This window comes from Oncorhynchus mykiss, chromosome 10, assembly GCF_013265735.2.
Source record: "Oncorhynchus mykiss isolate Arlee chromosome 10, USDA_OmykA_1.1, whole genome shotgun sequence".
NCBI classification, from domain to species: Eukaryota; Metazoa; Chordata; class Actinopteri; order Salmoniformes; family Salmonidae; genus Oncorhynchus; species Oncorhynchus mykiss.
The window spans coordinates 67,279,733-67,296,217 of NC_048574.1; the positions used below are offsets into that span (position 1 = coordinate 67,279,733).

The 16,485-nt window shown below is 44.7% G+C and overlaps 1 protein-coding gene across 5 annotated transcripts in view; it reads right to left on the reverse strand.

Moving 5' to 3' along the window:
* The window catches only part of dclk2a (doublecortin-like kinase 2a), an 80,197-nt gene that overhangs the window by 32,444 nt on the left and 31,268 nt on the right, over positions 1–16,485 (reverse strand). For 4 of the 5 annotated variants that reach the window (XR_005034205.1, XM_036933637.1, XM_036933640.1 and 1 more), the window contains exons 3-9: positions 10,453–10,567; positions 5,829–5,936; positions 5,528–5,581; positions 3,906–4,000; positions 2,081–2,162; positions 659–764; positions 6–63 (exon numbers count right to left, since the gene is read on the reverse strand). Coding sequence is in view for 4 of the 5 variants with exons in the window: in XM_036933637.1 (XP_036789532.1) it covers positions 6–63; positions 659–764; positions 2,081–2,162; positions 3,906–4,000; positions 5,528–5,581; positions 5,829–5,936; positions 10,453–10,567 (618 nt within the window). In the remaining variant the exon portion in view is untranslated. The remainder of the gene's footprint in view (positions 1–5; positions 64–658; positions 765–2,080; positions 2,163–3,905; positions 4,001–5,527; positions 5,582–5,828; positions 5,937–10,452; positions 10,568–16,485) is intronic. The other variant, XM_036933638.1, reaches the window with a different exon arrangement.

Consider the following 16,485-nt stretch of genomic DNA (forward strand, 5'->3'; position numbering starts at 1 on the left):
CTTACCTTTCCACTGCACTTGGCCTTGTCAATGATCTTCAGTGCATACTCCTTCCCAGTGGACCTATAAAGACATACAGCAACACTAGTCCTTCAAATCATGGTATATTGTATTTACTGTAAATCCTTCAAACCAACCCAAATCATGTGCAACCATCTGCCAAACCTTAACGTTTGAAAGGCACTTTTTGTTGTGTTTCATCACAAACTAAGATTCTAAGTTCTATCCAACAGTAGACTGAACAGTGTTGCATCCCCATACACAGTCATAGGCTGAAGCATCAGACAGTGCGTGACGGTGTATTGGAGCATCTAGCCCTTTTGATTAGAGGAAGGAGTCTTCTCTCTGTATATTACAGACAAACTGCTGAGTCAGAGGGGAAACGGTAATGAAGTGGATTTCATGGGCTAAACCCCAGACACACGCACATACACAAACAGTAAATGCTTACTTAAATTCTATAAATGCCTGCTGTCATTAAGCCTTAGAAGCAGTTATGACATGTGCCGTGACGCTTATTAAGTCACATTGAAAGCTACTGATCAACGTGGTCATTTATTAAGGGCTTTTTAAGTCCAACAGCCTAGTGAACATTCATTACAAATATGAAAATCCATCAATGAGATGTAAAGAAATGTAATATTCTTAATTTACATACCGTTCTACACAGTCTTTCACCACGGCAAAGTTTCCGTCTCCTATGACCTTGCCGACCTTGTACTTATCCAGGACGGTTGTGATAGAGCTACAGCTGTTGCCGTTAACTGATGAGGAGAGACGTGTTACAACGGGGCACATCAGAATGTTACTTCCTGTGGCCCACATATTTACAGACTGAACAAAACATTAGGAACACCGTCCTAATATTAAGAACACCTTCCTAATATTTGCACCCCCACCTTTTGAGACTCAGAACAGCTTCAATTAGTCGGAGCAAGGACTCTACAAGGTGTCGAAAGAGTTCAACGGGAATGCTGGCCGATGTTGACTCCAATGCTTCCCACAGTTGTGTCAAGTTGGTTGGATGTCTTTTGGGTGTTGGACCATTCTGATACAGACAGGAAACTGTTGAGTGTGAAAAACTCAGCAGCGTTGCAGTTCTTGAAACAAACTGGTGCACCTGGCACCTACTACCATACCCTGTTCAAAGGCACTTAAATCTTTTGTCTTGATCCTACACCCTCTGAATGGCGCACATACACAATCCATGTCTCAATTGTCTCAAGGCTTAAAAATCCTTATTTAACCTGGCTCCTCCCCTTCATCTACACTGATTGAAGTGGATTTAAAGTGACATCAATAAGGGATCATTCATTCACCTGGATTCACCTGGTCAGTCTGTCATGGAAAGAGCAGGTGTTCAAAAAGTTTTAGACACTCAGTGTAGAATGACGTACAATACCTACAAGTACTTACTCTGGTAAAACTTGCATTGCAGTGAAATTAATATGATCTCGTTTTGAAATGAATATGATCTCGTTTTAATCGTGTTTTAATCTAATCAAAGTATAAAGTCATTAATTGCCCATTAACCCAGGCAGCATAGCTCCTACCCTAGAACTAATGTCTGGCCTCTCCTAAAGAGGAACCAACAATATTATGCAGACACACAGCCCAAGGACGTGTTGATACCGCCTGGCTGTCTCACGCAGAAGCACACAGATCTTTTCACTTGTTCTCCGCATCACACTTCTCTGTCCCTCTGTTGTGAGTGCTGCGGCACGTGTCGCTGAGTAAGCAATTCTAATATACCAAAACCTGCATTGAGGCCCTAGGGGGGATTGGGGATGCATTGGGCCACGTGTTTAGGGGTGAGTGAGTGCAGGCAGGAGCTGTGAGAGTTGGCACAGAGACCGGATAACACAGGGTAAAGAGAGGAGAGGAGGAGAGAGAGGAGGAGAGGAGGAGAAGAGGAGAACAGAAGAAGAGAAGGGAGGCGTTGAGAGGGGAGTGGAAGAAGAGTAGGGAGGGGAGGAGAAGGGAGAGGTTGAGAGGAGAAGGGAGGGATGAGGACAGGAGTGGAGTGGCGAGGCAAGGAGGAGAGAAAACGGAAGAAAATGTCAGAGAAGGGGACACCTACCCTCAGGACTCATGTTATAGGCCAACTCCAGACTGTGTGGAGACCCGTTCACATTGGTGGCAGATGTGTGATGTGGCGGAATCTGGAAAGGGGGAGAGAAAGAAAGTAAGAGATGAAGAGAGGGAAGGAGAGAAAAATAAGAGGTCAGCATCCTTCCCCTTTCAGCCACCACTCAAGTCAAAACCTGGACACACGCATCACCATGGCAACTATAAATATAAAATGGCACACACAATGGATTAGAGGTCAAGGTTGGCTGGGCATAACTGTTGGTTACGCAACTCCCAATCCAATGCTTTGTTTTGACATCAATACTAGCAAGGCGATCGAATTAGCCAGTTACATCTCCAGAGTAATACAACAGGACAGGTCCGCTTCATAACATCGATCCAGAACGAAGCCCTGGGATCTAGGGACATTGACTAATGGTTTTGCTTTAAGTAGCATGCATTTGAAATCCAATATAATGCCATGACAGAGTGTGTCAGGATAACTTGCTCATGGATCCCCGTAGTGTTGTATAGTGCTTCAGAGTTCTGACAGGAAACTGATACAAAACAACCCCGCAATTAAATGGTATAGTTTGGTACTGGCACTTACCCTGTATATGGCTTACATTCTTCTGTTTGTGTTTTTCCCTCCCTTATTTCTTGTGTTTTTTTTTGTTCTACTATTTTGCTATTGAACACTGCATTGGGAAGGGCTAGCAAGTTAAGCATTTCACTGTACTTGTGCAGGCCTTCTGAATGTATTTTAATTGACTGATTTCCTTATATGAACTGTAACTCAGTAAAATCGTTGAAATTGTCGCATGTTGGATGTATATTTTTGTTCAGTATAGTTTGGTAAGAAAATGTTTCATATTCGACTTTATAATCCATTATTAGATAGGTAGCTCAATGGAAAGATAGAAGACGATTCTACAAAAACACGTCTCTTCTGTATTGCTCTTACAGTTCTCCATTCTGTGGACGTTGTGTGCCTACCCAAACTCAAAAGAAAGTGAGCAGGTATGTATATCACTGTGTTAATTATGCATTTGGCGTAAAATAAGTGTTCTGCCCTTCAGAACAGTACAGGGTGTTAAGAACTATCTTAATGGATAGGCCTCCCCTACTGTCATTTATCAGGCAGAGGAAACACAAACTTTAATGGATCGAAATGATGACCAATGTTGGAAATAATGAATAATTTGACGAGAGGCTTTTTCCAAACGAGAGAGCTGTGATGGCTGTTTGAATAGGTTATATGGGTTATTATAAGACTCCTTTTTCAAGCATTCTTGGCTTTCACATGCGATAGAATCCGCCAAGTCATCTCAGTAATCTTTTCTATTATGGAAGAGAAGCTCTTTCAACACTTCTAGAAGTACACGAACCATAAGGCTTATTTCTTTTACCTGGACTAGAAAAATGTATGCATTATTTAGTACAATCTCAAGGTGAAACACCTTTGAACTGGGTGGATTACATCATCAATCTTTCTTTTCAATTTGTTACTTTGTGATGTCTTTCAGAGTAACTAAGTTATATCAAACGTTATGGACCTGCCAAGTAAACACGGTGTAGGTGTTGCCAAACTGTAATAATCATCTCGAGAACGTTTAAGTGCTGTTGTCCCCACTGTCAACAGATTCAAGTGTTCTGGCCAACCACTATTCCTGATCTAGTGCACTTGAGGTTAAATAATTTGCTACTATATGGTTATTTATAGCATATCACTCTTCCTATACAGGTACATACAGTGCAATATAATTATCTGGAGATTATAGGTGGTGTGTGTGTGAGACACGGTGTGTGTGTGTGTGTGTGTGAGAGAGACTTACCTTGAAGCTGTGTATACTGCGGGGGCTGGTGGGGGAGGAGCTGTTGGATTTGGTGGACTTGGGGGTGGAGATCGTACTGCTGGGGACACCATTGACTGGAGAGTAGAGAGAGAGAGAGAAAAGAGGGAAGGAGAGAGGGAGGAAGCCATAGTAAGACAATGATAGGGCAAGGGCTGGCCCAACCGGATGTGCTGATGTGGGGAAGGGCAAACGAGAGAGGAAGTCCTTTTTCCTCTGGAGAGATGTGGCTATTTAAAAGTGTATTACTGTTATTACATTGTGTATTCTATTTTTCTTATTTTTTTTGGACACTAAAAGAAATGTCTCTATTACAGGAAGTGATATACGATAGGGCAGGAAATCCATTTGTGACACAACAAAGTTCACTTTGAATGGGTTTACTTTCACTGAGTTGACAAAGCTCTGTACAAACATATCTCCAGATCGCCGAGTGCTAGATTTTCATCAGGTGTGGTGTGGCCTTTCGTGTCTAGAACTGTGTGTGACTGTCCAACTTCCTGTCCGGTCCCCTGTGGGGGGAAGCAGGTTGTGTTTGGCTCCAGCAGACAGACACGCAGGGTCACCCCAGGTGCCTCCGCAGGCTGCCTGGATAATCTGTCTGCAGCTAAGGCCACACGAAAGCTACGACCCTGAGGGTTCAAGGGTACCTCAAGCAGCCTACCTCCAGGAACCTCCCTGTGTCACAAACAGTCCTCTCCTCAAACAGCAGGGCCTTTCTATGGAGAAGTCGGCTATATTGGAAATGGTAGTGTATTTCTGTGAAAGGCCTCATCTGCCACACACTCTAGGTTCTTGGCAGGTACACTGCCACACGCTGTACCGTTCCCTGAGACAACCAATCTGGACCTGCGAATAGCAATCAGAACCACCAATACAGTACAGCACCTACTAGGGAATATGATGCCAGACAACTGATGTGATTATTAAATTCAATTAGAAGGGCTCAGTGAAAGCAGCTGAAGACTAAAGCACTGAGGCTAATTTAGTACATGGGTTTGTATCAGCCGGTCCTGCACCAGTCTGTGCTCAGATTAGATGCATACTGTAGAAGCCAGAGGGAGTTTCTGGGCCAGGAAGAGAGGAGAGAGAAAAATAGAGAGTGAAAAAGAGAGAGAGAGCAAGAGCCAGAGAAAGGGAGAAAGAGCGATATCCAGAGATCTTTAAATAGTCTTGGGTCAGGGTGGCAGGCCAGGGAGGTCCACAGTGGAGCAGAGCTCCTTCAGAGTAATTGATGGCACTTCCCTACACAGCAGGAGTCTGACTGACATTACAATATACTGTACTGAAAGAGACTAACTGGACCTCTCATAGGGCCCCGTCAGCCACAAGGTCAACCTCAGGCCACGGGTGCACTGACCAAGACTCCAAGCAGTCAGGAACTTCAAAAGGGTTTAACTGGTGCCCTCTCTGAGAAAGACTAGCGATTATTTTTAACATATTGTAGAGATGATTAAGGCTAGGAGTTATTCTTGGTTAGGCTTCATGCTCAGGGGAAAACTCAAGGTCCTAGTAATGATAGCTAGCTAGATGAAAATGAGTGGTTTGTTGTGGTTGGGTAATGGGCCAATAGAGTGGGCAGTGCAGGATGTCAACAGGCTTACCTGGGGATTTAACAGGAGACTGGCTACTGGTGGAGTAATGGATTGGTCTTCTTACTGCAGAGAGAAAGACAGTTTTACAGCTCGAGGTTTCAATGTCCAACTTAAAGCCTCAAAATCTATTTTTACCTGAGCTTAAGATAAGTGTTCGATAATTGGCCATATTGCCTGTAGCCTGCCAAAATCCTGAAACTCTTTTTGAGGTGATTACACTAGTTAGTGTCAGATGAAAATCAGTTACTCAGTCCATCATCCAATAACTGTGTGTGTGTTTGTTTGTGTGTACGTGCATGCAGGTGTATACCTATGCCAGGGGACTTGATACGGCGTGAGAGTCCAGGGCTCTTGCTCCCAGCAGCCCTCGTTGGAGTGGGCGAGCGAGCAGAGTATGAGGACTTGAGCACCCGGCATTCTGTGAAGACAACACACACAGGGTTAAAACCACACACAGTCACACACACCGACCTCATTTCCTATCTAGCACAATTCAATACAGTTCCCAGTGTTCCAGTCAAACTATTTTAAAACAGCTCCAGCTAGGAACTAGCTCTATAATATAATTGGCTCTCTTTGAGAAAGCATTAAGTAGGGAGTGTTCAAGAAGTTAAGAATGTTTAATTCACGCAGAGAGCTTTCCACAAAAAAAACTCAGTTAAGCATTTGCTTTTTCCAAACGAACACCACATGTGCAGTCGTCTGTGGCTCTGTGCGCTCCAAAACTCCATGAAAAATGCACAAGCTGTGGTAATTACGCTATCGTGTTTGCTGCCTGCTGCGCTGCTACCAACGCTGTTGTGTTAGTAGCGTTTCACAGATGTGCGTACACCAGCTGACAGAGCTGCGCTGCTGGAGCAGTAGGTGTCGGGGTAACGAGGTTGGTGGTTCAACTGTTTTAGTGCTGTTGCACTGACACATAAAACAGTGGAGGCTGCTGAAGGGAGGACGGCTCATAATAATGTCTGGAACCGAGTGAATGGTATCAAACACATGGAAACCAAGTGTCTGATGTATTTGATACCATTCCACTGATCCCGCTTCAGCCGTTACCACGAGCCCCGTCCTCCCCAATTAAGGTGCCACCAACCACCTGTGATACAGAATTGTTTTAGCAGCGTTGACAACAGAGCGAGCTGCGTTCAGGAGCTCTGGTTACTGTAATGAGACTAGTGGTTAAACTGTCTGGGTCATGTCAGATGCTGTTAATTGGGGGGTGTTACAGTGTTAGACGCTATTATGACACCATGAGCACAGAGGAGGTACCAACCAGCTGTGGCCAATTGGAGACAAATGATTCCCTATAAAGTGGACGTGACCCAAGCCTGTTATAGGAGCAGACCCCAGGTGCGATTCAGTTTACTACGATGCTAGCTACTGTACCATGCAAGTTTGTAAACTTGCAGTGTTGACTTTTTATATCGTTCCCTAAACCATGTTTGGATTTGACACTGTTCTCCACAATTGAGTCTGACAGTGCAACAGCCCCTTGGGACTCCTGTAAGACACTGTGCAAAGACTTAGCAGCTGAAAAGAGGTACCTAGAGCAAACACTTGTTTTTGAGAAGACCTAATTCTTCAAATGGAGCCTGGCAGGAGAAGTAGGACAAGGAAGCGCTAAAACAACTGAAGAACAGATTCAGCTGAAGAAACTAAACACTCATCGTTAGAACAAACAGTGTTTACACCTGTGTGTGTGTGTTTTAAAGATGCACTATGCGAAATCACTCTGCCATTTCCTTGTTGCTAGCATTCTAATAGTTTGCCTAATTTCTGTTTATGTGAAAAAACAAGCAAGTATAGTGTAGAGAATCATTGTACCATCTAAACTGCTGTGACATATATTTTCAGCTGGTGTACAAAACCGAAAGTAAAGACACAAAAACTAAACTTAAAAATGGGCCATATAGAAATAGTGCACATAGAACAGATCTACCGCTTCTTAGACTTGCTTTCAATGCGAGTGACAGATCTATACCTCACATTTCTATGTGAATTTTGTCAGGTTGTCCAAAAAGTGACATTTTTCAGCTTTAAATGTTATGTTACAGGAGCAACACTAAGAAAACAGGATGTAGCTAGAACCTTGGGAATAGTTTGGAGAAGTGTCTGAAATTAGCCTGTTTGGATTTTATATACAGTACATCCTGTCTCCACCTTATCTAGCACAGAGGATAGGGGACTGCAGAGGAGTTGTACTGACATCGGCCTGCTTAAGATAACAATGGGCTAGCTATGGACTAAAGAGGCCATATCCTGCTGCAGTAGGGGGTATCGCTACGGACATCTTTTAAGTGATTTTCAAGAACGTCTTCTTCTCAACACGGGGATGGTACATATTCACATAATGACAGTCACTGAATAACCCTGGAATGGAATGAACTACTACAACTACACCCTACAAAATGTGACTGCAGCCACTTTCCCCTACAGAAGGCAGGAATCTGTGTGTGTTCAGACCGATAGTCTCACACATACTGTAATCAATAGTTTCCTTCTCTTGGAGGAGAGGAATGATTTCAGATATTGAGTGATGATCACACTATGTCAGAGTCATGATTAAGCATCACGAGTCACCGGAACCACTTTTAGAACAATTATGAGACTCATTCAACTGAGAAAATTAGCGTTCACTATTGTGTGGTTGACAGATAATTATCATGTTACACCATTCAGACACACTTCATCCTGACTTCTAGTATGAAAAGGGGAAAGTGGTTTGGCATTGACATCTCTTTAGGGAATTTACACTATACTATTAGAGACATAGTCTGCTAAGCTAAGGCTAGCTTTTTCAAACAGAAATGTGCATCCTGTAGTACTAACTCAAAAAAGTTCTGGGATACTGTAAAGTCCATGGAGAATAAGAGCACCTCCTCCCAGCTGCCCACTGCTCTGAGGCTAGGAAACACTGTTACCAGCGATAAATCCACTGTAATTGAGAATTTCAAGAAGCATTTCTCTACGGCTGGCCATGCTTTCCACCTGGCTACCCCTACCCCGGTCAACTGCCAGGCACCCTCCACAGCAATCCGCCAAAGTCCCACCATTTCTCCTTCACCCAAATCCAGATAGCTGATGTTATGAAAGAGCTGCAAAATCTGGACCCCTACAAATCAGCCGGGCTAGGCAATCTGGACCCTCTCTTTCTAAAATGATCTGCCGCAATTGTTGCAACCCCTATTACTAGCCTGTTCAACCTCTCTTCCGTATCGTCTGAGATTCCCAAAGATTGGAAAGCTGCCACGGTCATCCCCCTCTTCAAAGGGGGTGACACTCTAGACCCAAACTGCTACAGACCTATCCTACCCTGTCTTTCTAAGGTCTTCGAAAGCCAAGTTAACAAACAGATTACCGACCATTTCGAATCCCACCGTACCTTCTCCGCTATGCAATCTGGTTTCAGAGCTGGTCATGGGTGCACCTCAGCCACGCTCAAGGTCCTAAACGACATCATAACCGCCATCGATAAGAGACATTACTGTGCAGCCGTATTCATCGACCTGGCCAAGGCTTTCGACTCTGTCAATCACCACATCCTCATCGGTAGACACGACAGCCTTGGTTTCTCAAATGATTGCCTCGCCTGGTTTACCAACTACTTCTCTGATAGAGTTCAGTGTGTCAAATCGAAGGGCCTGTTGTCCGGACCTCTGACAGTCTCTATGGGTGTGCCACAGGGTTCAATTCTCGGGCTGACTCTCTTTTCTGTATACATCAATGATGTCGCTCTTGCTGCTGGTGATTCTCTGATCCACCTCTATGCAGACGACACCATTCTGGTCCTTCTTTGGACACTGTGTTAACTAACCTCCAGACGAGCTTCAATGCCTACAACTCTCCTTCCGTGGCCTCCAACTGCTCTTAAACGCAAGTAAAACTAAATGCATGCTATTCAATCAATCACTGCCCGCACCAGCATCACTACTCTGGACGGCTCTGACTTAGAATATGTGGACAACTACAAATACCTGGGTCTCTGGTTAGACTGTAAACTCTCCTTCCAGACTCCCATTAAGCATCTCCAATCAAAAGTTAAATCTAGAATCGGCTTCCTTTATCGCAACAAAGCATCCTTCACTCATGCTGCCAAACATACCCTCGTAAAACTGACCATCCTACCGATCCTCGACTTCAGTGATGTCATCTATAAAATAGCCTCCAACACTCTACTCAACAAACTGGATGCAGTCTATCACAGTGCCATCTGTTTTGTCACCAAAGCCCCATACACTACCCACCATACTGTATTTATTTATCTTGCTCCTTTGCACCCCAGTATCTCTACTTGCACATTCATCTTCTGCCAATCTACCATTCCAGTGTTTAATTGCTATATTGTAATTACTTTGCCACCATGGCCTATTTATTTCCTTAACTTACCTCATTTGCACTCACTGTATATAGACTTTTTGTTTTCTTTTGTTCTACTGTATTATTGACTGTATGTTTTGTTTATTCCATGTGTAACTCTGTGTTGTGGTATGTGTTGAATTGCTACGCTTTATCTTCGCCAGGTCGCAGTTGTAAATGAGAACTTGTTCTCAACTAGCCTACCTGGTTAAATAAAGGTAAAATATATATATCTTTTAAACAGAAAGGAGGGGTGAATCCAAAATGGCAACCTATTCCCAATAGAGTACACTTCTTTTCACCAGAGCCCTATGGAGGCTATATAGGGAATAGTGTGCAATTTGTATGACCTTTATTTAACCAGGAAGTCCCATTGAGGTCAGAAGACCTCTTTGCCGAGGGAGACCTGGCATGTCCCACGCACCCTATGAAGGAAATAGGAAGGAAAGAGGGAGGAAAGGGTTGGGACAGAGAGGCCATAGAAATATAGACACTAGAACAGGAATCTACATCTATTTCTATGAGAGAGACCAAGGTTTCACAACATACAGGTGATGTTAGATTTAGTTAGTCAGGCCTACCAGAATCCTTACCACTGTGATCCAACAGGAAGTCATCCTGCGCGTAGCGGTACTTCTCTGGGCCGCACGCGATGAACACGTCGTCCTCGCCGAAAAAGTCCTGGAGACAGGTGGTCTGGGGAGAGGGGGAGAGGGAGAAAGAGTGATATGTGCAGAGGAAGGTAAGCTAGAAGAGGAATCGTGTGTCGGTCCTTGAGTTTAGAGGAAAAACTCTGGGCACTAGTTATAAAAATATTATGGGCCCTCGCAAGACATCTTCTAAAAGGTGTGTCTAATGGGGTGTACCCATACCATGCATCTCTGTGGAGAATCAACTCGTTTCCTTTGTGGAAACAGTAGCTCATCCACCATTTAACATGCAGACATAAGCCGAATGGGAATCCAATCGTTTCACACCCCATTGTACTCACTATTGCATAATCTGTGTGTCAACATCCCACTCTCCGGGACATAGTCTTTCAGATGATTCTACTAAACATCACCATTAGATTAGAGCTGGATCCCACACTGGTAGAACTGGAGGAGAAGAAGGGGCCATTATTATAATACATGTCATGTTGTTGAAGGATGTCTGTGCTATTTCATTATTTTCTGCGCATCACTGTGTGTGTGTGTGTGTGTGTCGCTACATGCTGACGGCTCGCTCAAACAGCCCAATTAAAATCTGTCTGTGATGTGATAGCTCTTTCATGGTTGCTAAGCTCAGTGCCACAATGGATGAGGCAACACTTTACAGCTTATAGCAAAGAGCTGAGGGTCAAAACATCACAACAATAAAGTACTGCAGAGTCTAAATACACTGTCATGTGAGGAAATCACTGCAGCAAAGCATTTCTGTTGTGTAGGCCGTTTCTTTATCTCTCTCTCTTTCACCTTCCATCTCCATTTTGTCTTCTCTCCACCTCCAGGTTAGTGTTTTTCGTCATGAATCTTGCCCTGGAGGCAGCTCTGCAGATTGGTCACTAGCTGGCACATGATTCTAAACCTAACCTTAACCACACTGCTAACCCTAATGCCTAACCCTAACCATACATTCATTTTGACTTGCAGCTGGCCCATCTAGCGGACATCTCTCAGTTCTGCCTCCAGGGCAAGATTCATGACAATAAACGTCAACCTGCCTTCCACCTCTCCTTTCTCTCATGTAATATCTATAGCTACCATGATTTAATCACACAAAGCAGAGGGAGTTGCGCCTACATTACTTATCCACACACACACAAGCTCCTCTGCATTACTGTGGTAGTGCATTCAGCCCAGGCAGGCAGGGAGAATCAGTGGGTGGACAGGCAGGAAGGGGATTCCTTTATCATCATCATCATCATCATCTCACCCCCACACATCCCACTCATACTCTGGGAGAGGGGAGAGAGGGTTGACTGGTTGGAGCCAGTTAGGTAGGCAGATGGGACAGCCACAGAAGCTTGGGGGTTGAGGCAGTGGAAGAGGGACTGTGTGTGGTGGGCCTGGACTCTGGAGCAGATGGAGAGCAGTCTGCTGGAGGACCTTCTCTCTCAGGACTGCAGATTTATACATTTCCCAACTCAAAACAGCAACAGCCATCATAACACATTGACCAAAATCCTCTTCTAATACAGATTCCAAATCTCCTCCATCCCCACACATCATTTTTAGGGCTCAGTCAGAAACTCTGTCATGCTGACTTAATACATGAATGGATGACTTGACTTGGCAGTGTGTTGTGAGGCAAAATCAAAAGCCACTGGAGGCTGAGAGAGACAAACAGACAGAGACAGGAGACAGGAGACAGACAGGAGACAGGAGACAGACACAGACAGAGACAGAGAGAGATAAACAGAGACAGAGAGAGATAAACAGAGACAGAGACAGAGAGAGACAAACAGAGACAGAGACAGACAGACAGAGAAAGACAGAGATAAACAGAGACAGAGACAGAGAGAGACAGAGACAAACAGAGACAGAGACAGAGAGACAAACAGAGACAGACAGAGACAGACAGATAAACAGAGACAGAGAGAGACAGAGACAGAGAGAGACAGACAGAGAGAGAGTGGTGAGGTGAGAGGAGGCGTGTGTGTTTGGCAGGCAGTGGCTCTTGGGTGGCATAGCTGAAATGGCTGCCATTCCACAGCCGGGATCACTCACACTGAGCAGCTGCTAACCCGGACAACTAGCCATATGTTGGCATCGTCATGGCGACGCCTTTAAGACCGGGAGCAGTAGACATTGTTGGAACACTTCAGCTGCCTTTGATCATCTTTCCCTTTGGATGCATGCCTTTACAACACATATGTAACCTACAGGTTACTGATCCTATGAGATGTGATAGTGTACATCCACCATGGATTAAGTCCAGTACCATGAGTACATTGTTAATGAAAAGGACAAACCATACGAGCTAATGCCGCTAAGCTGCTCAATGGTACTGCCAAGTATTAGTATTTTACTAGGATTCCCATTAGCTGCTGCTAACACAGTAAATACTCTTCCTGGGATCCACACCAAACACACTACAGACTCATGTAAAACATTCTACTAATATGCAGACTCACAGTGACACATCAAATATTATCAGAATCTAATGCCATAAGCATAAGCTGACATAACAGTGAAGTTCAGAACACTGCAGATCTAGGGTTAGAAAAGCCAGTAGTTTTCCATCCATCCAGGGCTGAGCTGTGTACAGTCCAGACAGTCTGCATTATGGGGACACAGTACAGTGTGTGACAGAGTCTGCATTATGAGGACACGGTGTGTGACAGCCAGAAGCCTCAGACTGCTGAGGTGGCCTTGTCACTGTGTCCCCTGCCAGTGGTGATGACACCAGCAGACAGGACAGGAGACGTTGGTGACGGTGGTGGTGGTGGGGGGTCTGGAAATGCAATACGACACTATAATGGGTACAGTACACAACACAAGCCCAACACTTTTCACTTTCACACTGACGTTTGACAATTTGACCACAAAAGAGGCACTAGTTAGTCTCTTCTGAATTCACCTTTCAGTTGTCAGAGAGGAGAGTTAATTAGACAGGGTCATTTCGTATCGCCCCTGGAAACGGTTGCCCGTTTGATTGCCACCTGGGAAACCACTGTGGCGACCCCACAGTGGGGCGATGTGATTGTCCAGGAGGCTTCAGGCCTGGCTACCATCGTGGCAGCCTCCCGGAGGCTGAATAGGACTACTGTAGATCATTTAAGATGGCCTGTGGTTCTCAGGAGGTCAAGGGCAGATAGAGATAAGGGGGATACACTCACAGGGTTTTTGGAAAGAAAGAGAGGTAAGAAAGAAGGCATAAGAGAGGTCTTTAAACAAGGTTGTTTACAAAAATGTCTGCTCCCACAGCTTGCCAGAAGAAGCACAGTCCCAATTTTGCCGATCAGATCCTCTGGAGAGCATCCTCTCTAAGTGCATACTGAGGCAACGGTACCGTCTGGGGGAATAGTAGAGAACAGATTAATAAGGCAGGATAAGGATGTCAGACCTCATAGTCCTAGTTGCTGTTTGTGTTCCCTTGACAACCGCTGCCAGGATCAACAACAGCCAATGGCACACAGACCCTGTCAGGTTGAATTAGTCCTATCAGGGAGATTACTCGTTTGGGAGAGGGGGGATCTTGTGGCTGTGTGTCTTTGGGGTGTGTGTCTTTGGTGAGTGTGTGTTTATCTTATGTGTGTGTCTGTGTTTCTTTGGGGTGACATCTGTAACCTCAGTTTGCCTGCCCATCTCACACACTTGTTCTAATTTGGACCTTTCCTTGTTCTCTGTCTATCCCTCTCTGGTCTCCCCATCTCTCCTATTCTGCCCTGGCCGACCCAGGACTTGGGGGGCAAAACACACCCCCTAAAACAGCTGCTGTTGTATGAGAAAGTCAGAGCTAAAATATCTGACTTGATATTTAATTAACGACTGTTTACTAGTGGTTCAATTATGAGGTTGGCATTTAGATCGACAATGGGATGTTCCTATGAGGATATTGATGTGAAAAATCCATCATTGTCAGGCTCATGCTGTTGGCTAGAAAATAACAATTTAAACAGATTAAAACATTCAGGATGATGTTATTACTAGAAGACAGCATGTTTGGAAAACCATCAACCAAAAAGACATTGCTCATCCTAATTTCTTAATTCCATTCTTTTAGATGTGTGTGTATTGTTAGACACTCCTGTACTGTTGGAGCTAGAGAAACAAGTATTTCGCTACACTCGCAATAACATCTGCTAGATATGTGTATGCAACCAATACAATTTGATTTGACATTGATGTGAGCTAAAATATCCCTTTCACCCAATGGAGAATTGGGCTAAATTATCCCCGAAAGGGACGTGGACTCTGACTGATCTGACAGATGTGAAGGCCATTGAGCTAACAACCACTGTGGGACAGAAAGAATCCTACCCAGCTCTCATACAGGACAAACAGAACATCACAAGACCTTTTGCGTCTTGAAACGGAGCTGGAATGTCATCACTGAAACTGAAAAGCAAGACAGCGGTTCTCATAAAAGGTGAGAGTAGACTAGGCTACAGCTCCTGATCGTTGCTTACTTCCCTTTCCATAATGAAGGTGGTAGCGGGTCGATTAGTGGGTGTACTCTGAGGCGCTGCAGTGGGAGTGAGGATGAAAATAGAGACCCCCGTTATCATCATCATCATCACAGGCCTGACAGCCCAATCGCTGTAATCATGGGGTGGAAGGGTGACAGTAATAAGAGGGTAAGAGGGGGTGGGATCTCCCAGAATGGAGGAGAGAGGGAGTGAAGAAAGAGAGGGCTGGTTTGGGGGTGTGAGCTGGTTTATGCAGGAGAGAAGAGAAAGGAGGGGGGATGGGAAAGAGGGGGATAGTTTAGAAGGAGCGAGAGAGGGGGAAACTCTGTGCCTGCTGCCTTCAGCAAGGTCATAGTAGCATACTGCAATGCACAGCACCATGGAACAGGAGTCAGGACAGAGTGCATTGTGTGATATTGGGGTTGTCGTCACACGGGTTTTCAACTATTTAGAGCCGTAGGCTACACACCATAAGCACGAACATGCAAATGAATCCTCCTCATTCCAAATGTATGATAATTGTATTCCTCTTTTTAAGACTGATGAGCTAGTTAGTTACTCCACGGTGCAGGATACGTAAACTGTTGCTTAATCTGTGAGTGGAGTGTAGACTACTGGGTAATTATTTTAGATTAGAGTGGTAACTCTCCTCCCTCATGTTAGACAACCAGCCTTTGACGAGACGGATGGAGAGGAAAAACACAGAGCTAGGGGGAGAAATGAAGCTCATCATTAGCTAGCTGCGCTGAATTAAGACTAGCGATTAGCGGCTAAACACTGTAGGCTTTTTACCAGCGCAAATTCCAGTTGGCCTCAAATCCATACGGAGGTGGCTTTTGAATAGCCTAAACCACCAAACAACTGCAAAAAGGAGCTGGCTTTAGTATTCATTAGGCCTTCCTCAGTGAGACCAGGCAACGGCGGCAGCAAGCAGAAACCATTTAAAGTCATTTGCTTACATTCAAATCTCAGTTGAGGGAACATTAATTCTGAGAACCTTTAACAGAGCAGTACCAAATGAGCGTGTCACTGTGGATTCTCTGCGACCAGGGCTTTTAGATGGAAAACCACGGCAATATAACATGATACATACTTCATGAGTGGCAATTTATATTACGACACCTCAAGAAAAATGGCTATTCCTCAGTCAAGGCGAATAGCTGACAACAAGTGACAACAAAATCTAAATGTCAGAGAGCTTCTTGCTCCATAAAAACACCTGCTGGTGAAATCCCTGTAGCTAAAGACTAGCCTAACTCCCCTGTAGATGACTGAACTCTGGCACACCAGACTACAGAGAACTCTGCCCAGCAGGCCTCTCTCTTACACACTCAGACAGCCAGCTGTGTCTCCCCTCTGAGATCTGAGTCACATCCCTGCACAGTGACATGATCCTATAACATAATACATTACACCCCCCCCCCCCCCCCCCCCATGATCCTATACCCTAATACACCCCCCCCCCCCTGATCCTATACCCTAATACAGTACACCCCCTCTG